General features: G+C 37.2%; 1 protein-coding gene across 4 annotated transcripts in view; it reads left to right on the top strand.

Annotated features, from left to right (window-relative positions):
• MAP2K1 (mitogen-activated protein kinase kinase 1) overlaps positions 1 to 16,398 on the top strand; it is a 41,146-nt gene that overhangs the window by 3,662 nt on the left and 21,086 nt on the right. For 3 of the 4 annotated variants that reach the window (XM_075159729.1, XM_075159732.1, XM_075159728.1), the window contains exon 2: positions 14,365 to 14,575. In XM_075159729.1, coding sequence (XP_075015830.1) covers positions 14,365 to 14,575 — 211 coding nt within the window. Of the gene's footprint in view, positions 1 to 14,364; positions 14,576 to 15,034; positions 15,179 to 16,398 lie in introns of those variants that run through there. The other variant, XM_075159730.1, reaches the window with a different exon arrangement.

The following is a 16,398-nucleotide window of genomic DNA, read 5'->3' as shown; positions in this document are numbered from 1 at the left end:
CAGCTGCAGGTTTAATTTCATTCTGGTACCTTTGGAGCTGCACAGTTACACCTGTGCAGAGATTTTGCAGAGGAAACAGGGAAAAAACCAAACTAACAAACCTGAAAGAAAATTAATAAAAGGAATACTTCTCTTTTGACTGAATGTGCTGGGATAGTTTACAGTCCTAATAGCCAAAAGAAACAAGAACAAAGTCTCTGCTTTCTTTTCCTTTCAAACTTATGACTCCCTGCCCTTTGAATATCTGACAGTTGTTACTCAATATCTAGGTTTCTCTAAATCCAGGCTAGACTCAGAACATGAAGTAGAAGCTCTGCAAAGCAGCAGGAGGGTAGGTTTCAAGATAATGCCACTTTCTGTATTACAGTAAGTTTTTGTTCACATGAAAAGAAAGTTACTTCATGTCATTCTTTAATTGCATCTTTACAAAAAAGGTAAGCAGAGGGAAGGATCATATTTATAATGAGAAAGTTAACTTGATATAAAACGCCAGTGAAGACAAGGTGCATCTAGTTTTTAGCTTGCTGTAGATAGTCCACTAAATGCCAGATAGGGCATGTATGGTGGTATGTACAGACCATGCTGAAACAGAAGTTCCACTGTCTTGTCTCAAATAGGATTTTATATTGAGGTACATATCTTTAGGTGTTTGGGTTTTTGTTTTTCCCTGGATGAAGACATAACATTAAACAGCTGCCTAACTGTTCTCTCACATGGCAGAACAGAATAGGAGTGCCTTATTGTTCCCCAACTTTGGTCTCTGCTAATTTCTTTGACACAGTAAGTCATCACTGAATACCTAAACAGCTGATGCTATTAATACATTATGGGCATGTCACATTTTTACTGATTTTTAACTGCTTTGACTTCTGAAAATTGATATTTAATGAGATCCAAATAGATACTTGATCATTTTTTAAAATTCAAAACAAATATCTAAACATGATTAAGTTCCTTAAAGTGCTTTTGGCTGAGACGGCGCAAAATGCAGAGTTCTATAGTTACAGCCTTGTAACATAAACTTTAAAAAAATCAGTATTTGTTTTGTATTCATCAAAACCTATTATCTGTAAGTTAGACCGCATAATGAGTTTTGAAGTGTTCCACTGATCTCAGAAAAGTGCATTAAAAGTTATTAGCTAAAATGCCCATGTCCAGAAGTATACATAGAGAAAAAAAATTATTAAACCTGTACCTTGAGATCCTAAATTATGTTTAATGAGATAGAATGTCTTGGCATATAATGTAGACTATATTCACAGCCTATTTTAAAAGTGCTTACTTGAAAAAGTGAAATAAATAGTCAATACAACATATTTTGTCATAGAGCACAACAATCCAATGAGCCACCAAATAAGCATTCTAATTTTTTTTTTAGTTCATTTGTCTGTTGTGGAAGAGATTACTGCTGCAGTTAAGAATGTGTATTAATGTTTGTCACTGCTTAAAACTTCTAATTACAAAAGAGACACTTTCTGATTGCTCTTCCTGTACATCAGTTACATTTGGATATGTCTACTAACTAACTGCTCTAAAGCCTTACTTTTTACCTTGGCTGAGTAAATAAAGACAACTTCCCTGTCTCTGGTGTTATAGCTGGAGCCTTCTAGAAGCGCCTGGGACTTTGGTTAAATATAAAAATGAAAACAAATTTTTTTAATTGAGTGCTGCTGACTTTTTTGTGTTGTATAAGCATTCACATTGAAAAGGTGGTTGGGATTGAAATATCTTTTTTTTTTTTCCCATCTGTTTAAAGAATTCAAATATATACAAACTGTGTATGTGTTTTGGCAACAACTGGTATCTCCCAAATCAAGCCTAAGCTGTGATCTCTGCTCTGGGAAGACAGGGCCGAGTAAATCTCAGACGTGACATAGTGAGGTGTAATACGAGGTAGAATGAGCAGAGTAAGATTATATTCTTGGCGGGGAGGACCAAGGACAGTCTGAAAGAACACTTCTGTTTTGTGTTTAATTAGATAAAAATGTAAACAAAAAAGTAGAACATGGAATTTGCATCTTCCTTTAATGTGCTGTAAAGAAGTAGGTCTTTGAAAGGCCTTTAAGAAGAAACTGTTTATAGGTCTTCACCATTTCTTTAAAGGACATAGCCTGAAAGAAAGTCCAAAGACAACTGTGAGTGAAACCAGGTCATCAGGCATGGTGCTGCTCTTATTGGTGGTGCTTATGCCTGTGATGAACAGGTTTGGGTTTTCTCTTTTTTAAGTCTTTACTATGTAGTATATACATGCCTTAGAACTGTTCAAACCAAAGAGTAATTTTGTGGAAATAGATGGCTGGCAAATTCCAGTCATAGGCTAAGAATTGCCGTATTAATTTGTCAGCTTTTTCTTGTTGCTTCTTGCTGTTTCTTGGGTTTAAATTGCATTAAGGAAGCCCCTGTATAGCTGGCATGACCTCCAAGTACAACTGCCTGTATTTGATAGTCAAAGAAGAATTTGGGAATTATGCAAAACTGATTTGAGCTTCAATTTGTATTGCAATTTGCAAAATAAATAGTTACTTACCAAGCATTTTGGAATTTTTATGTCTTTCAATATCTTTCTCAAGGGAACTTCACTTTGGGCTCTGTAGGAGTAGAAAGGCAGATTGTCTCCCATCATCTGTAATGTGTTTTTTTGTTTTGTTTTGAGTTTTTTCGTCTTTAAGTTTGCATTGTAAAATGGAGTGGCATAAGGGGAGCAGCAGAACCAGTGGGCTGTTTCCCAGTAGACCTTGTTCCAAGAGGATTTGTTCTCCATGGAGTAATTTTTTTTGTCAGTTTTCTTGGATGTGAGTTTAGATGAAATGGAAGGAAGATTTTCAGAGTTGTTAACTTTAATGCTTGCAGGGTCACTTCTGTCTTTGTGTTGGGGGGATTTTTTTCTCTGTTTCTAAAACCAAAAAGTCTCTGAGGAGGGGCAGCCCCTCGATGGAATTCCTTTGATTTCACAGGAGCTTCACTCATGTGTAGTGTTCTGGAAGATTGGGTCCTGGAATTTTATGACTGATCTGGCTGGATTGCAGTGGCGTTGAGTGAGTACGCAGAATTACGGCAAACTTGTAAACATAAAAAAAAAAAATTCAGAAACTTTTTTTTTCATCTCCTACTGTTGAAGGATTAATCAAGCTTATAAATACATGTGGTATGAGAGAATGAATTTTAGGCAGGCAATAATAAATGCTAGATAATTCCAAGAAAACTGTGAGCCTTTTTTATTTATTTATACAAAATCTTCCAAATTTAGATTCAAACATACTCACTCATAGCATTCTCTTTAAATGTGCATGAGCCTGTGCATAGTCCTTCATTGAATTAGAAATAGCATTTTAGTAATACTTAAGAAGCTAATAGAACACATGATCTGTTATAATAAAATAGTGGAAAGTAAGAGCCTGCATCACCTTATTAACTTTTTATATTATTTCTGTACGCATGTGCTGAAAAAACTTACAGCTAAGTAAGCATACACAACTAGTACAGAAATTAATACAAGTGGCAAATTGACCTGTGCTGTTCTTGATAGGCAGCTTTTAGTTTACAACGATGGACTTAGGAAAGGTTTTAAGATGCTTAATACTGAGGTAGCAGTAAATACCATGTCTTATTATGTACTTACACTTATATTTAAGCGTAATGACAGTAATGGAGTCATCCTTTAGTTATTATCTTTGTTCAAAAAGCATAAATCAGTTTAGGAGAGTTAAATAAAAACTGGGTGTAAAAATAAATGTTGTTGCATTCCAATGAGATGAAAGGAAGGAAAGTGCAGGCTGTAAATATGGATCCAGCCACTCTTCCTTTTCTGTCCCTTACAGCACCAAATCTGTAGATGGTTACAAAGGTGTAATTTCACAATTAAGCATGTGCAAGATCCTGCTACTTCTGAAGAAGTCAGCTCCTCTCCTTGCTGTGCCTGTGTCTTCCTGATGCTTCTTTTCTTCTATCAACTCTTACAGTGAGTCAGGGCATGCTGATCTGACAGAGAACTGACCCACCAAAGAAGCCCAGATTAGTTTTTGGAGGGCTATCCTCTTGTACTTGCAGCAGCATTGATGTAGCCACATGGTGAACTTAATCAAGAAATAATCCGGCTGAAAATTTGCAGTATTTTTTAGTTAATTTTTAAATGGATCTGTTACCTGAATTAGTTACTTAGGAATGAATGGCTAGGGGCAAAATGAGGCAGAGCTACCTCCTTTGGCAGGAGCCCAGGCTTTTTTGCAGGATTAAGTGACAGTATACTCTGAGCCCGAGAGATGCTATTGAGATATGCTGAAATTCAGTAATTACAACAATTTTTGAGTAGCACATCTTTTAATTGAATAGTCTCAGGTCCCTGTCTCAAGAGGAACAGATTACCTCTGAGACCTTCCAGTGTTATCTAGTAGCTGAAGAAGGCTTAAAAAAAAAAAAAAAGGATTGAAAGGGACTAGGTAAACCTGATACGTAGTTGAATTATTTATTTGGCATAACAACGGTGCTACTGCTGTTAATCTGGGCAAAGGGTCTTTGCTTTAGCGCTAGCTTAAAAAAAAACCCAACATGAAAATTGTGGGGAATTTACGTGAGACAGTAAATACATCAGCCAGTTATTTGAGTGGATATTGTCTAAATATTTCAATGTATACAGGAGAAACATTCTGAAATTAACTGGGGAAGGGATTTTCTTTTATGTATGGTAAACCTAGGTGTTCCCTTTAAATTATTAAGTTTGAAATTTTCCAGTAAAGAAGCTCACCCTGCCCCCCCACCTTGTTGTCTATGTTACCCTTTTTACAGCTGCATTTGTTCTCCCTTCATTGCCCTGGGGATTGACTGGACTTTATAAAGTGTACGGATTCCACTGCCAAAACACAAAAATGTCTCTTTGAGGAAGCAGTGTTAGTTGGCAACATCAGTTTCTAGCTTGCTGAATTTTTGGGGAGCAAGTTCTTTCTTCCAAAGATTTTTTTTTTTTAGTAAGGAAGCAATGGAATTTTTTTTTCCTGAAGACTTACCGATGTGTTGCTAGAAATTAGGGATCAGATGATTTTTGATTTGATATATGTTCAATATTACTTAGACAAAATCTTGATTATACTTTGGAATGAATGTGCAAGGCTTTCTGCCAGTTAGTGCCCACAGGAATTGAACAACTGGGAAAGACTAATTCACTGCTCAGTATCTCTTTGCAAACATCTGTTGAGAAGCCATTGTCATCCTGAGTCTTGTCTGAACAAGAGGAGAGTGAATTCCAGCAGAACTTCTACCTACTGACAGCTGAAGACGTGGTCCTTCACCTGGATTCAGGCATCTCATAGGTGTCCAGCAGAAGGGAGTATACGGTGGTGTCTGTGACTGGGTGACACATGCAAAAGGAATAAGAATGGAAGCAGATTATTTTACTTTACAGTCTCAAAACTAGGACAGAGATATTCCAGCAGTGTGCGATTCTTTGGATGAACAAGCATCTTCTTAAAAATCTGCTTATGGGTTTTTAAAACAAACTGTTGAAACTTCCTGGCAATTCTTCTTTCTTTCAGTGTTTTTTACAACTCAGCATTGTTCTGTGCTTTTCTAGAACTTTTTTCAATGTGATGGCAAGATGAGTCAGCAGACTTAATGTAGCAAATATAACAATCGCAGAATGCATTTTTTTGGGGAAAAATATTCTGTCTGGATGTAGAAGTGTGTGTGTATTTATATGTGAATATTTCTATATGTATTGGTACAGTCTATGCATCTATTAAGTAAAAATTGCTAATTTCCTCCACTAAACGGCTGTAGTGGCAAATGTTCTATTATGCATCCATCCATTTCAAATATAGGCAAAGGTCTAAACCATCCATCCATGGCTTTCTCTGAATCCCAGTTATGGTGGTTTTTTTTTTTGTTTTCATCTGCACATTCTGGCAATTTTCTTTCCCAGTCCCCGATGTGTTAACTGCAGCATTGATGAAGTTTGTGCTTCTGTGCTCCTTGCTCAGCTCTTGCACAGGTGTCTCAGTTCTAATCCTGGCTTTTTCATGGGCCTTGTAAACAGATACTGTAACTTCATCTTTTTTATTATTGTAGTGTCTCTCAAAGGCTGTGTGTCTACCACATAAGGGAGTTGTGAAGATACTGTTACCATTACTATTGCACATATTTATCCCTTGTTCTTATCATTAAATTTAACTCGGAGTTCAGAGAAATAAAACAACGGAAAAGCAGGACTTGTGTAAATACATGTGTCAGCTGATGATTAGAATTTTGTAACTTCTATTTATCCTCTGTGTTGTGTTTTAAATACCTGATAAATAAGTTCCTTTTTCTGTCCATAAGGCAGTGTTAATTGCCCAGTTCCGGTTGTGTGTAGTGCTGGCTAGGAAAAATTGGTGGTAGGTGCACAGATATTTATGAAAGGGAGGTTGAGAACTTGGATTTTTGGTTCTGGAGATTCATCTCTTTAATTTCTTACATTGAGATGGCAAAGTTTATTTGTGGCAAACTTTGAATTCAATGCTACAGTAAGTCCTGGGGAAGCCTTTTAACTGAGTGCAAAAAAAACCCCAAACCATCAGTTGCATTGTTTAGCCACAGAGCTAAATATGCGAAAGGGACGCCTGAGCCTTGCTGGCAGCTGCTGCCGCCACCCAGGATAAAGGGCTGTAACTCCAAGTGGTTGCTGGGAACAGCTGCAGAAAAATCTGGTAGGAAGAGGCACCCAGGGCATGAATCTGGTATCTGTCCCTTTGTGCCACTGCTCGCATCTGTGGCTTTACTCTCTTTGGTGAACTCTGTATTCAATTCAAACATGTTATTTGGCATGCCTCGGCTTATTTAGGAAAAAATAGTCTGAAATGTTTAATGGGGTAGTGGTTAGGCTAAAGCAAAAGAGGGAGGAAGCTTAAAGCAAAGATTCCTACCCAACAGCTCAGCCTATAAGGAGTTTTTGAAATTAAGTTGTCCCATTGGTTGGAGACTCAACAGGAGACTTGAAGTCGTATTGCATATTTTCTTCTTTAAAATACATGCCTTTCAGCTTCAGAAAAATGAGAGTTGAATTAGTCTAGCAGGATACTTTTTTGGACAGAACAATACTCTTCTAATAGTTTTGTTTTACATACCTTTTACTAAGAAATCAATTTTAATCAAATTGTCCGCCTCTTATTCTTAGTGGGTAATTTTTTTCTGGCAGTATTAAACCTCAAAATATGCCCTGCTGTGTCTTTCGCATCGTGAAAGTGGAACGGTATTTTCAGATGTTAAAATTCATGCTAGAAATGAGCAGGTGTATTGGGCAATCATATATCCCCTTTAAAGGTAAGGGTAATTTATGAAGGACCGCTAACATGTTGCAAGAATTGAAAATAAGCAGGAATTGAAAAATTGTGTATTTTCCCAAAATAAGACTCCTTTGCACTTATAGCAAGTTTGGATCTTTTTGAGTTGTTGTTTTAACTGCAAGTTTTATGAGACTGCACTGGAGTTAGCCCAGACATAGACACCTGTGCAGTAAGCTATGAGTCTACTGTAATTACTTCTATCTTCCATGTTATTCTGTGAACTGTTCTTTGTTAAATGAAAAGTTAAATAAAAATTTGTCTTATTGCCGGGTTTGGCACAGTCATGCAAAATAGTAGTCTGTCTTTTCAAAACTGCAGAATGTCTTCATGTTCCTAATGCTTTATTTCAGCTCCCTGATTGAGGTTGTTCATGGAAATTATGTAGTGAACTGCCTACTTTCTTCTCTAAATTGACAGTTGTGTAGGCTTGGGGAAAGCATTACTGTCACTGTTCTGGAAAACAACCCCCAAGCCTGTATCCTCATGTGACAGGAGATCTGAAAGTGAATGTACTTCTTTATGCTTTCACTCATACTAATTGTTCAGCTTGCAAAACTGATAGTAATAACTTTGAACAACTATTTGACAAATTACTGTTAAAGACTGTGTCGAATTCTTTTTTTTTTCCTCTATGATATTTTTTTTTCTTCTCTCTCTAAAGTAGACTTCTCTAAAATAGACTTCACGGTTCAGTACAGCTTTAATGTAGCCTTTAGGGTTGAGTATATGATTAACTTATCGCTAATATGAATTAAAAAAAAATTCTCAAGGATTTGGAGTATTACTAATATGAATTAAGAATAAGGATTTATTTTCTGTTTTTGTTGTGACATTACATACTAGGAGACTAAAGGGAGCATTTCTCTTCTCGTTACTGGTTCAAAGAGACCAAGTATGCTCTAAAATGTTAATGCATCTCTTCCAGGAGTGCTTTCTTCAGTGCTGGGGTGGCTGCCCCCAAAAGCATTAACTGAGAAGTCTCTTCTTGCCTTTTGCTCATCTTTGTGTATAGGGCGAGGGCACTCCACAGAATCTGTTATTCCTCCCTGCCCAACCTGTGCGTAGGAAACACAGGTTTGCTCAGTATCCCCTAACTCACTAATGGGCACCTATGGTGCCCCCCTGTGTGTGATATGTATGTTTACAGTGGTTATAAATCATGGGGGTTTTGATCTTTAAAAAGAAAGTTAGTCTGAAAAAACCTACAACCAAACCTTAAGGGAACAGTATGGTAGTCTCAAAAAGCAACCTGGTAACCTGGTGAAATGACGGTATTTGTGACATATCTTGTCCATTCAGGAGTTTGTGGATAAGACCATGTGCATCTCTGGGAAGCAGAGAACAGAACCTTTAGTCCAGCAGTAACTAGAGGGGTTGCTCTGCACTTTCTTTCTTTTGTTGTTGTTGCCACCCAGTATTCTTTGTCAGAAGGTGAGGTACTGGGATGGATGGGTGAGACAATTCTGAACGTCTTAGATGAGCTTCCATACAGGTGAGGTGGCATTGAGTCTGAAAAGCTCCCAGTATCCCATGCTGTGATTCTCCTCGGAAAACCTTTCTCTCCTCTGTGATATTCCACAAACTCTCTGCAGAAGGGGTGGATGTGGGTTCCCCCAGGATGTCGGATTGCAGTTGTCTTCTGGCCTCTAAAATGGGGATTTTGCAAAGTGTAAATTGACAGTAATAGAGGTGAAGTTTCTCCACACATATCAGAGGGTCGTTCTTTTGTGGGGAGGTACGGTGTGGTGGGAGGTATTTGGTAGGAGATGGCACTCTGATTAAGTTCTGTTCTGCATTCTTTTTAAACTTTTGAGGTTACAGAAGTACCGCGTGACTAGAAGGAGGACACTGCACTGTCAGCATACTTCCTTGAGTACAAAAAGGAAGAAGTAAGACTTAATAGGAAGGATCTGACCTGATCAAGTGTGGGTGGAGATAATTCCCCCTCTAGAGCACCTGGTACCTGGTGTTGCCCTTGGAGGGGGGGAAACAAACAAACAACTCCCAAAAATTTGCCCTGAGTGCGTATTTTTTTAACTTTCCGTTTAGTCTGGAAGAGAGATATCTTGTAATAATTGTATCTGAAGTCCAGTGGTTAAGACACTACACTTTCCACAGTGGTATTGTCTGCTGGGTATACAGCATATTTATCCATTTCTGCTAGCTGAGTAAGAATACATTTATTGATAGTTGTGTGAAATTACACTGTTTCTTTAACGAATGGAGAAAACAGCACTGACCTCCCTGTGGCTTCATTCATATGATCGCATTATGAAAGCTGGATTCTTTCCCTAGTGCAGTATGTTTATTATGTGCTTGCCTTTAAAACTGATAGCAATAAATTAAATGATAACCTATTGCTTTAGAGTAATGCTTGGAACAGTGAAGCACTGAGGTGATTTGATGATTTCCTGCTTTGATGGAACTCTGGCAAAGGCGTAGCACTTTGACAGTGAAAAAACAACTCCAAGACTGCAGCAGGTAATGGTGATGAATTTTAATAGGAATCTTTGTCTCTGAATAAAAGTTTTATATAAGATTAAGTAAGTGCTCCTTCTGGAGACAGACATTAGCACATTAGCATGCTGCTACTTTTAGCTACCAAAGCTTCCTTAACATTTTCATGGTGTCCTAGTGATGAACTCAAGTATTCCCTCTTCTGTATTTTGTATGTGTTGGTTTAGTTTCATTTGTAAAACTTCATATGCAATGATTTATTTATCCACCTGTTTCTGTATGTGCTTTGCACTGCAGCTTGGTTGTGATGCTTTTATATGGTGAGGGTCCAGATAACAGTCATAGTTACCGGTCAGGGGATAGTATTCTTACAGTAGTTTGAGTTCAAAACTGAAGCTACTGAAGTCCTGCCTCCTAGAAATACTGAGAGTCGATTACCACCACCAATTTTGATGACACAAATACTCTTTTTTTATATTTATCTATTTACATTTGAAATTGATTAATATTTAGTGCTTCAAGCAAAGGACCAGAATGAAAAAAATCAATTCTGTCCTGATGTCTGTCATTCAATTATCATAAAACTAACTGGAGATGTTACTTACAGTTACGTTCTGAATAGTAATTCTGACAATGCATTTATTGGGTTCATATCTTTCACAAAAAGTCTTTAGATTAATTTAGAGAATTGGTCCTGAAAAATTCAAGTGAAATCTGAGAACTTCATTGCTGTCATTGTCTTGCATGTCACTGGAAATAATGAAGGTGTTACCATTAGAGCTTAGAACATTCTGGTGATTTTGCTGGTGGCCACGTTCTAGATGGAGAAACCTAATGTGCAGAGATTCATGGGACCAATACTTTTCCATGAGAGCCTTTGGAATCTTCTAACTAGTGTTTGAGCAAGGACCCCAGCAATAATTTATGCTTTCAAGAAACGAAATGCCTGTATTTTAGGTGAATGCCAAGTTTATTGAGATTGAAAAGAGCAATGTAAAAACAAAAAAAAAGCTTTGTACAGATGTACGTTAGACTAACGTAGATGTGATAAATGCTATCCTAGCAAATTTTTTTGTTACTAAAGCATCAGCATCACCGAGTGTTTTGTTTCATTACACTAGCATTTTGTCTGCTCCAAGTCATGTGCTCAAGCATCAATGTGTTGTCTCCAAACCCAGAAAACCCCTTCTGCTTGAGAGGAAAAACTGAATAGCTGTTTTCTTCAAAGCAGAGTAAGAAAAGCCTTGTTACGTCCTGTTTCTGTGTTTCTAGTTTCTTTATTTTTCCAAATGAGCAGCCCTACCTTCTTCAGTAATCCCTAAAATGACAGCAAGTTCTTTCTCAAAACTTCTAAATAAAGATAAAGATCACTTGTTGCTGTGGCTTACTGGACCAGATTTTTCAAAGGAAGCTGAAACTTCCTGTTAAGGTCAGATTTTTTGGGGGCGAGTTTGGTTCCGTTTTGGCACTAAGTCCATATGCAGACTTCAGAGAGAGCTAAAGGTGTTGCTTGCTGAGCTCCTCTGAAAATCTGGCCCTATATATCAAAAGGGCTTTTAATATTGAAATACTATGTTTAGGAGCTTGATGTGTTTGTATTTCAGAGATGTTTAACTTAACTCAACAGAAGTGTTGCTGTTAAGTTATTTGGATGTTCCTTTGAATTCTATTCTATACTCTAAATTGTCTTGGCTTCTTTTGAAAGAAAGATCCAGATAGTGGATGCTGAGCTGTCAATGTGGTCCTGACTTCTTTACAGCAGTGATACAGAATAATAGGTCTGTCTCTGCAGAAGTTGCATCCAGTAAAACTGCCTCATTAATTTAATATGTTTTGTAGGCCATAATTTCTGGGCAGTCATGATTTTAATATAAGCAGAGGGTAAAAGCAGGTGAAAGGCACTATGAAAAAGTTTATTTTTAATGACTGAATTAAAGTTGCTCTGCTTCTAATACACAGAAATATTTGAAGGATGCTATCTTGGTAAGTGGCCCCAAAAATACCAGGGATTTCTGTTCTCCATTTCTACTAATTGTTTAGGGTTTTATAGAATAAATAATCTGTTCTTCCTAAAAATCCCAATGTTTACCATACTGCTCAATAAAAAAACCACTGATTTTAGGTATCTGTCAAGTGTGTGTAGAAAGTTTGCTGTTGTTCAAGCCTGCTACGAGAGCAAACCACCTGAGCAAGCAAGCAGCATGTTCTCTGCCTTGCAAGTCGCGGATCAGAGCACTTCACCTCCTCGCCGACCACAGGCGCTCTGACGTGGGGAGTCTTATCAGAGTGCCGTACTGGCAGGGTTTGTTGTATGTGTTCTTTGAAAAACATGAGTTACGTCTTCTCACAACAGTAACCTTCTAGGTTAAAATACAGCGTTTGCATCCAGCATTCATTGTTCTGGAGCTTATTGTAGGAAAGTAAGGGGTGCTTAATTTTGCTGCAATTTTTATCTTGCGTTCATAGTGTAAGAAGAGCTAGTTCAGCTGTGTTCTAGAAAAGACACACATTACTTTGAGTTGAAGTTGGGATTTGTTTGCTTTACTGGGCACACTTGAGGGGAAAAAATAATCCAGTGATTAATTTGCTTTCTGATTTGCATTTTAGAAAGATTTCAAAAATGTGTCTCTTTCTTAATGGTTCATCTTTAAAACAGAGTCTGTAAGTCAGATTAACTTGAATGTTCCTATAAGCCATGCTTATCTACACAGGGAAATTTCTCATCAGGGATGCTCTAGGATATTTGTTGTATGATTATATTCCAGTATGATTATATTCCAGTATGATTATACTGGTGTGAAGCATGGTATCAGGACAGAAAGAAGAGTGTGTTTCTCTTTGTAGGATATCCTGGAAATGAAGTATCTGCACCAGAATGAAATTATTTTTCTACTATGATAGAGACACTTTTGGTAGTATAACTACAGTAGAATAAATACATGGAAATTTACTATGTAAGACTGTTCTGGTTTTGAGCAGCATTGCCAAATTACATTTGCTCAGGGTGAGTGTTTTGTGAAACTTGCTCACAAGTGTTGCGTGGTAATTTCATGCTTGAACTATTAAAATGTCAAAATAACAGACTGAACAGAACTCTCCTTTCCATCAAAGGTCTCATTCTATTTCCTCAGTTTAGCTTTTCTAAGCATTATCACTTCCTAGGTTAGCTTAGCAATTGCATCCTGTCTAACATATTTAAACTGATAAATGAAGTAGGAGTGCGTCATTGCTTAAACTTTCAGAGTGATTGTTTAGTAAGGAAGAGCTGTGAATATTTGTATTATTTTTATTTGCCTCGATTAAACCTTAGATACAGTCAAACCAAGATTGTTATCCTGCCTGGAAATGCAGACTCTGATGAATGAGTTGAGGGTTTCATCCTATTATTCTGCCTTTCTGTTGAGTCTGGGGGTTATTTGTTGTTGCTTCTACGGAGAATCAACCTTGTATCTTCTCAATTGAGCAGCCCCTTTCTGGGCACTCAGAGAATGTCTCTTTGTACAGCATGTTTTGAAAGTGGACATTTTATGAAGTGATGAATAGAAATAGTTTTCTTGATTATTGGTGAAATTTATATTTTTTTAATGGGAAGTGGTTTAGGTTCTGAAGTAGACTCTGTTCCTCAAGTTTTTCATCCTAGCAACACTGTATTCCCTGAGAACATTGCATTAAATTTGGCTAAGGAAAACGTATATTTGCTGTTAAATATTTACTCTTGCAGCAACTTACTGTTGCAGTTGGAAGTGGGAAATTTTAAATGAGCTTTTAAGTTGTCATGTTATTGGAATGAAGCATTTTCATAGGATCTGAAGTTAAGTTATTAAAAAAGAATCTTCCTGGGAAACTGAACTTCTGCCTGTAGTCCCAAATTTAACTACTGTTTAAAGTTTTGTATTTCTATTTTGTACTGCCTAATGATGTTAAACCTAGGTTTTTAGTAGATGTGCCCTTAAACAAAAGAAAAAGTAAACTTAAAACCTTGGGCTGTTTCTTTTCCCCAGTTAAACTTGAGGGAAAAAAAAAAAGACTTCTGTGTTTCCAGTGGCCGTGTTTTTAATGCATGTTTGTTCAGCCGTGCTTGATAACGCTTTACTGGTATCTAAATAAGAAGCTTCTGAATGGATTATTAGTTATATAGTTATGTGAAAATTCGTAGATAAAATATTTAGACAAACTCTGTAGGAGATTACAACACAATCCTTGAAAATGCGAAACTAAAAATAGCTTGATGTGCTGTGATTCATGAGATAGCTGATCATAACTGCTGAGTCATTAAGCCACTCCTGTAGGTAGTGAAACTTAACATGCATGAATTTGGATAGAACCTCAAAGATGGGGAAACTCTGTATCATCTGTCTGTGTTTATGTCATTGTTTTATCTGGAATAAAATACTGTTTACTTAAATCAGAGTTCCAATAATATATGTCTCTCATGGGGATGACTGTACAAGTCAGGTCCTTCTAGATAATGTATATAGGTGCAAAAATGTGGTGGATTTAATCTCTGACCTCAGTGCTCTATTGCTCTTCCTGTTGCAACACTGCTGGGTGAGCTCAAACAGCTTAATAATCAAGCTGTTCTTTCTCTGTTGTACAGGACAAATTTGGAAGCACTTCAGAAGAAGCTGGAAGAACTAGAGTTGGATGAACAGCAGCGAAAGCGCCTTGAAGCTTTCCTTACCCAGAAACAAAAAGTTGGAGAGCTGAAGGATGACGACTTTGAGAAGATCAGTGAGCTGGGAGCAGGAAATGGTGGTGTGGTCTTTAAAGTATCTCATAAGCCTTCTGGTCTCATAATGGCAAGAAAGGTGAGTGCCTCAAAACCAGGAACTTAGGGATGATTTTTATTAAGGAGGTTGTCTCTGATGAAATAGAGTGACTATTTAGAGAAACAAGTGGTGTTGACACACAAAAAAAATGACTATTTAATGCCAACTTTCAGAGAAGTTGATGTGTTTCAAAAAGTAGGAAAGGTTGCACTTGCTTATCCTAAACTTCCCAGTTTTTCAGAAAGTGTCCCATGTGTTAACAATGAAAGGATAGGCATTCATTCCCCCTTTTTGCAGTTCCTCACTCCCCCTTTTGACAAATACGATCTTTTCAGCTGGTTATACGTCTTTCAAAGAAAATGTGGTAGACTTGCTAATGAGTAGAAGGCCTAAAAGAAGTTACTGAAAGGTATAAATAAGGGAAAAGTGACAATATTCTGTGACATAAGTTTAGAGGAATGGAAAAGATATCACCTGTCCCAAGATCTTCCTTCACAGCTGCAGACCAGAAAAGGGCCTCTGAATGGTACTGGAAAAAATGAGAACTCAAAAAAACTGAGAATGAGGGAATGCATTGGAGTACAGTGACATCTCCTGTTTTATAGTTTCATCATGGGGTGCAGGTGGCTTCTGTGCAAAAAGGTACTTGTCCTTCTGGCGAGAGTATTTTTCAATGATTCAGCTTTATGCTTTACAACCAATAGCAGTTGTGACCTAGTTTGTAAGAGAACTGAGATTTTTTTCTTTTTAACTGAAATAGCTTGATGTTTTAATTCTCATTTCGTTTATGTGAGGAGCTTTCACTTTCTCTGAATATCTCTGGGAACCAAATACAGTAAGGGAAATACATCTCTGCTACTGCCTGATTATTTCTGTTCAGGTACCTCATCCCTCTTCCTTCCAAGAGCGAAGTTCTTTGCACAGGTGGCACTTTACGAGGCAGTGTGTCAGGACACATGCCATTGTACTGCCGTGGGTGAGATGGCAGGCAGGCTACTGTGGTTCATGGGAAACATAACCTGGCCTTTGAGAAGGATAAAACACAGGTTATGCTCAAATTCCAGATCCCATTGTTATACTGCTGAAAACCTCAATTTTTTAAATTGAGAAGTTGAAAGACTTCAGTTTTTTTTTTTGAGAGGAGTACACTGTCATCTTTAGCAAACTAAAGGAAAATGTGCATGTACTGACTTTAAGAATAAACAGTGCTAAGTACACTGACAGTTTGGAGAGAAACAAAGAAAAATGCCCACTTCTGAGGTTGAGAATTACAAAATACACGAATCACTGAGGTTTTCTTGAACTAAATCAATTTAATTGATTTTTTTTTCTCACCTACTGTAGGTTTAATAGGAAATTTTGCCCCAATTCATTAATATTTGATGCAACTGAGATGTTTGCTGAACTGCAATTTTTCTTTCATATATTGACTAAAATTTGATTTCCATAATGTCTTTTAATGTTCCCTTTCACAAAAGAAATACACTTTTTGTATTATATGAGATACAGTCTAACTGAGCAAAGTATTTTATGTAATCTCCCTTTTAGATTTAGATTCAGTTTGGGGAGTTTTTAATATGAGGTTCAGCTCATTCCTTCCACTAATGCTTTTACAAACACCTGTGCAGGTATTTTTCAGCAGCTGCTGCTTCTGAGTCAATATGTCTTCGACACATTTCCTTTAGATATTTGTTCATGGGTTTCTTCAACATAAAGAGCTTCAGTTTCTGAACTGTCCATAACAAAGAGATAAGCGAGGAAAATGTGCTGAAACAAAAAGTTTCTGATAGAGAAGTATTTTGTGAAAAGAAGAGATGGAAATCCCACCTTTTCATGGGTGCTGATGTTTCAACTTTCTCATG

The sequence above is a fragment of the Calonectris borealis genome, chromosome 11 (genome assembly GCF_964195595.1).
Source record: "Calonectris borealis chromosome 11, bCalBor7.hap1.2, whole genome shotgun sequence".
NCBI lineage: Eukaryota > Metazoa > Chordata > Aves > Procellariiformes > Procellariidae > Calonectris > Calonectris borealis.
The sequence above is the reverse complement of the archived record's forward strand: the minus strand, read 5'-3'. Positions and strand labels throughout refer to the sequence as shown.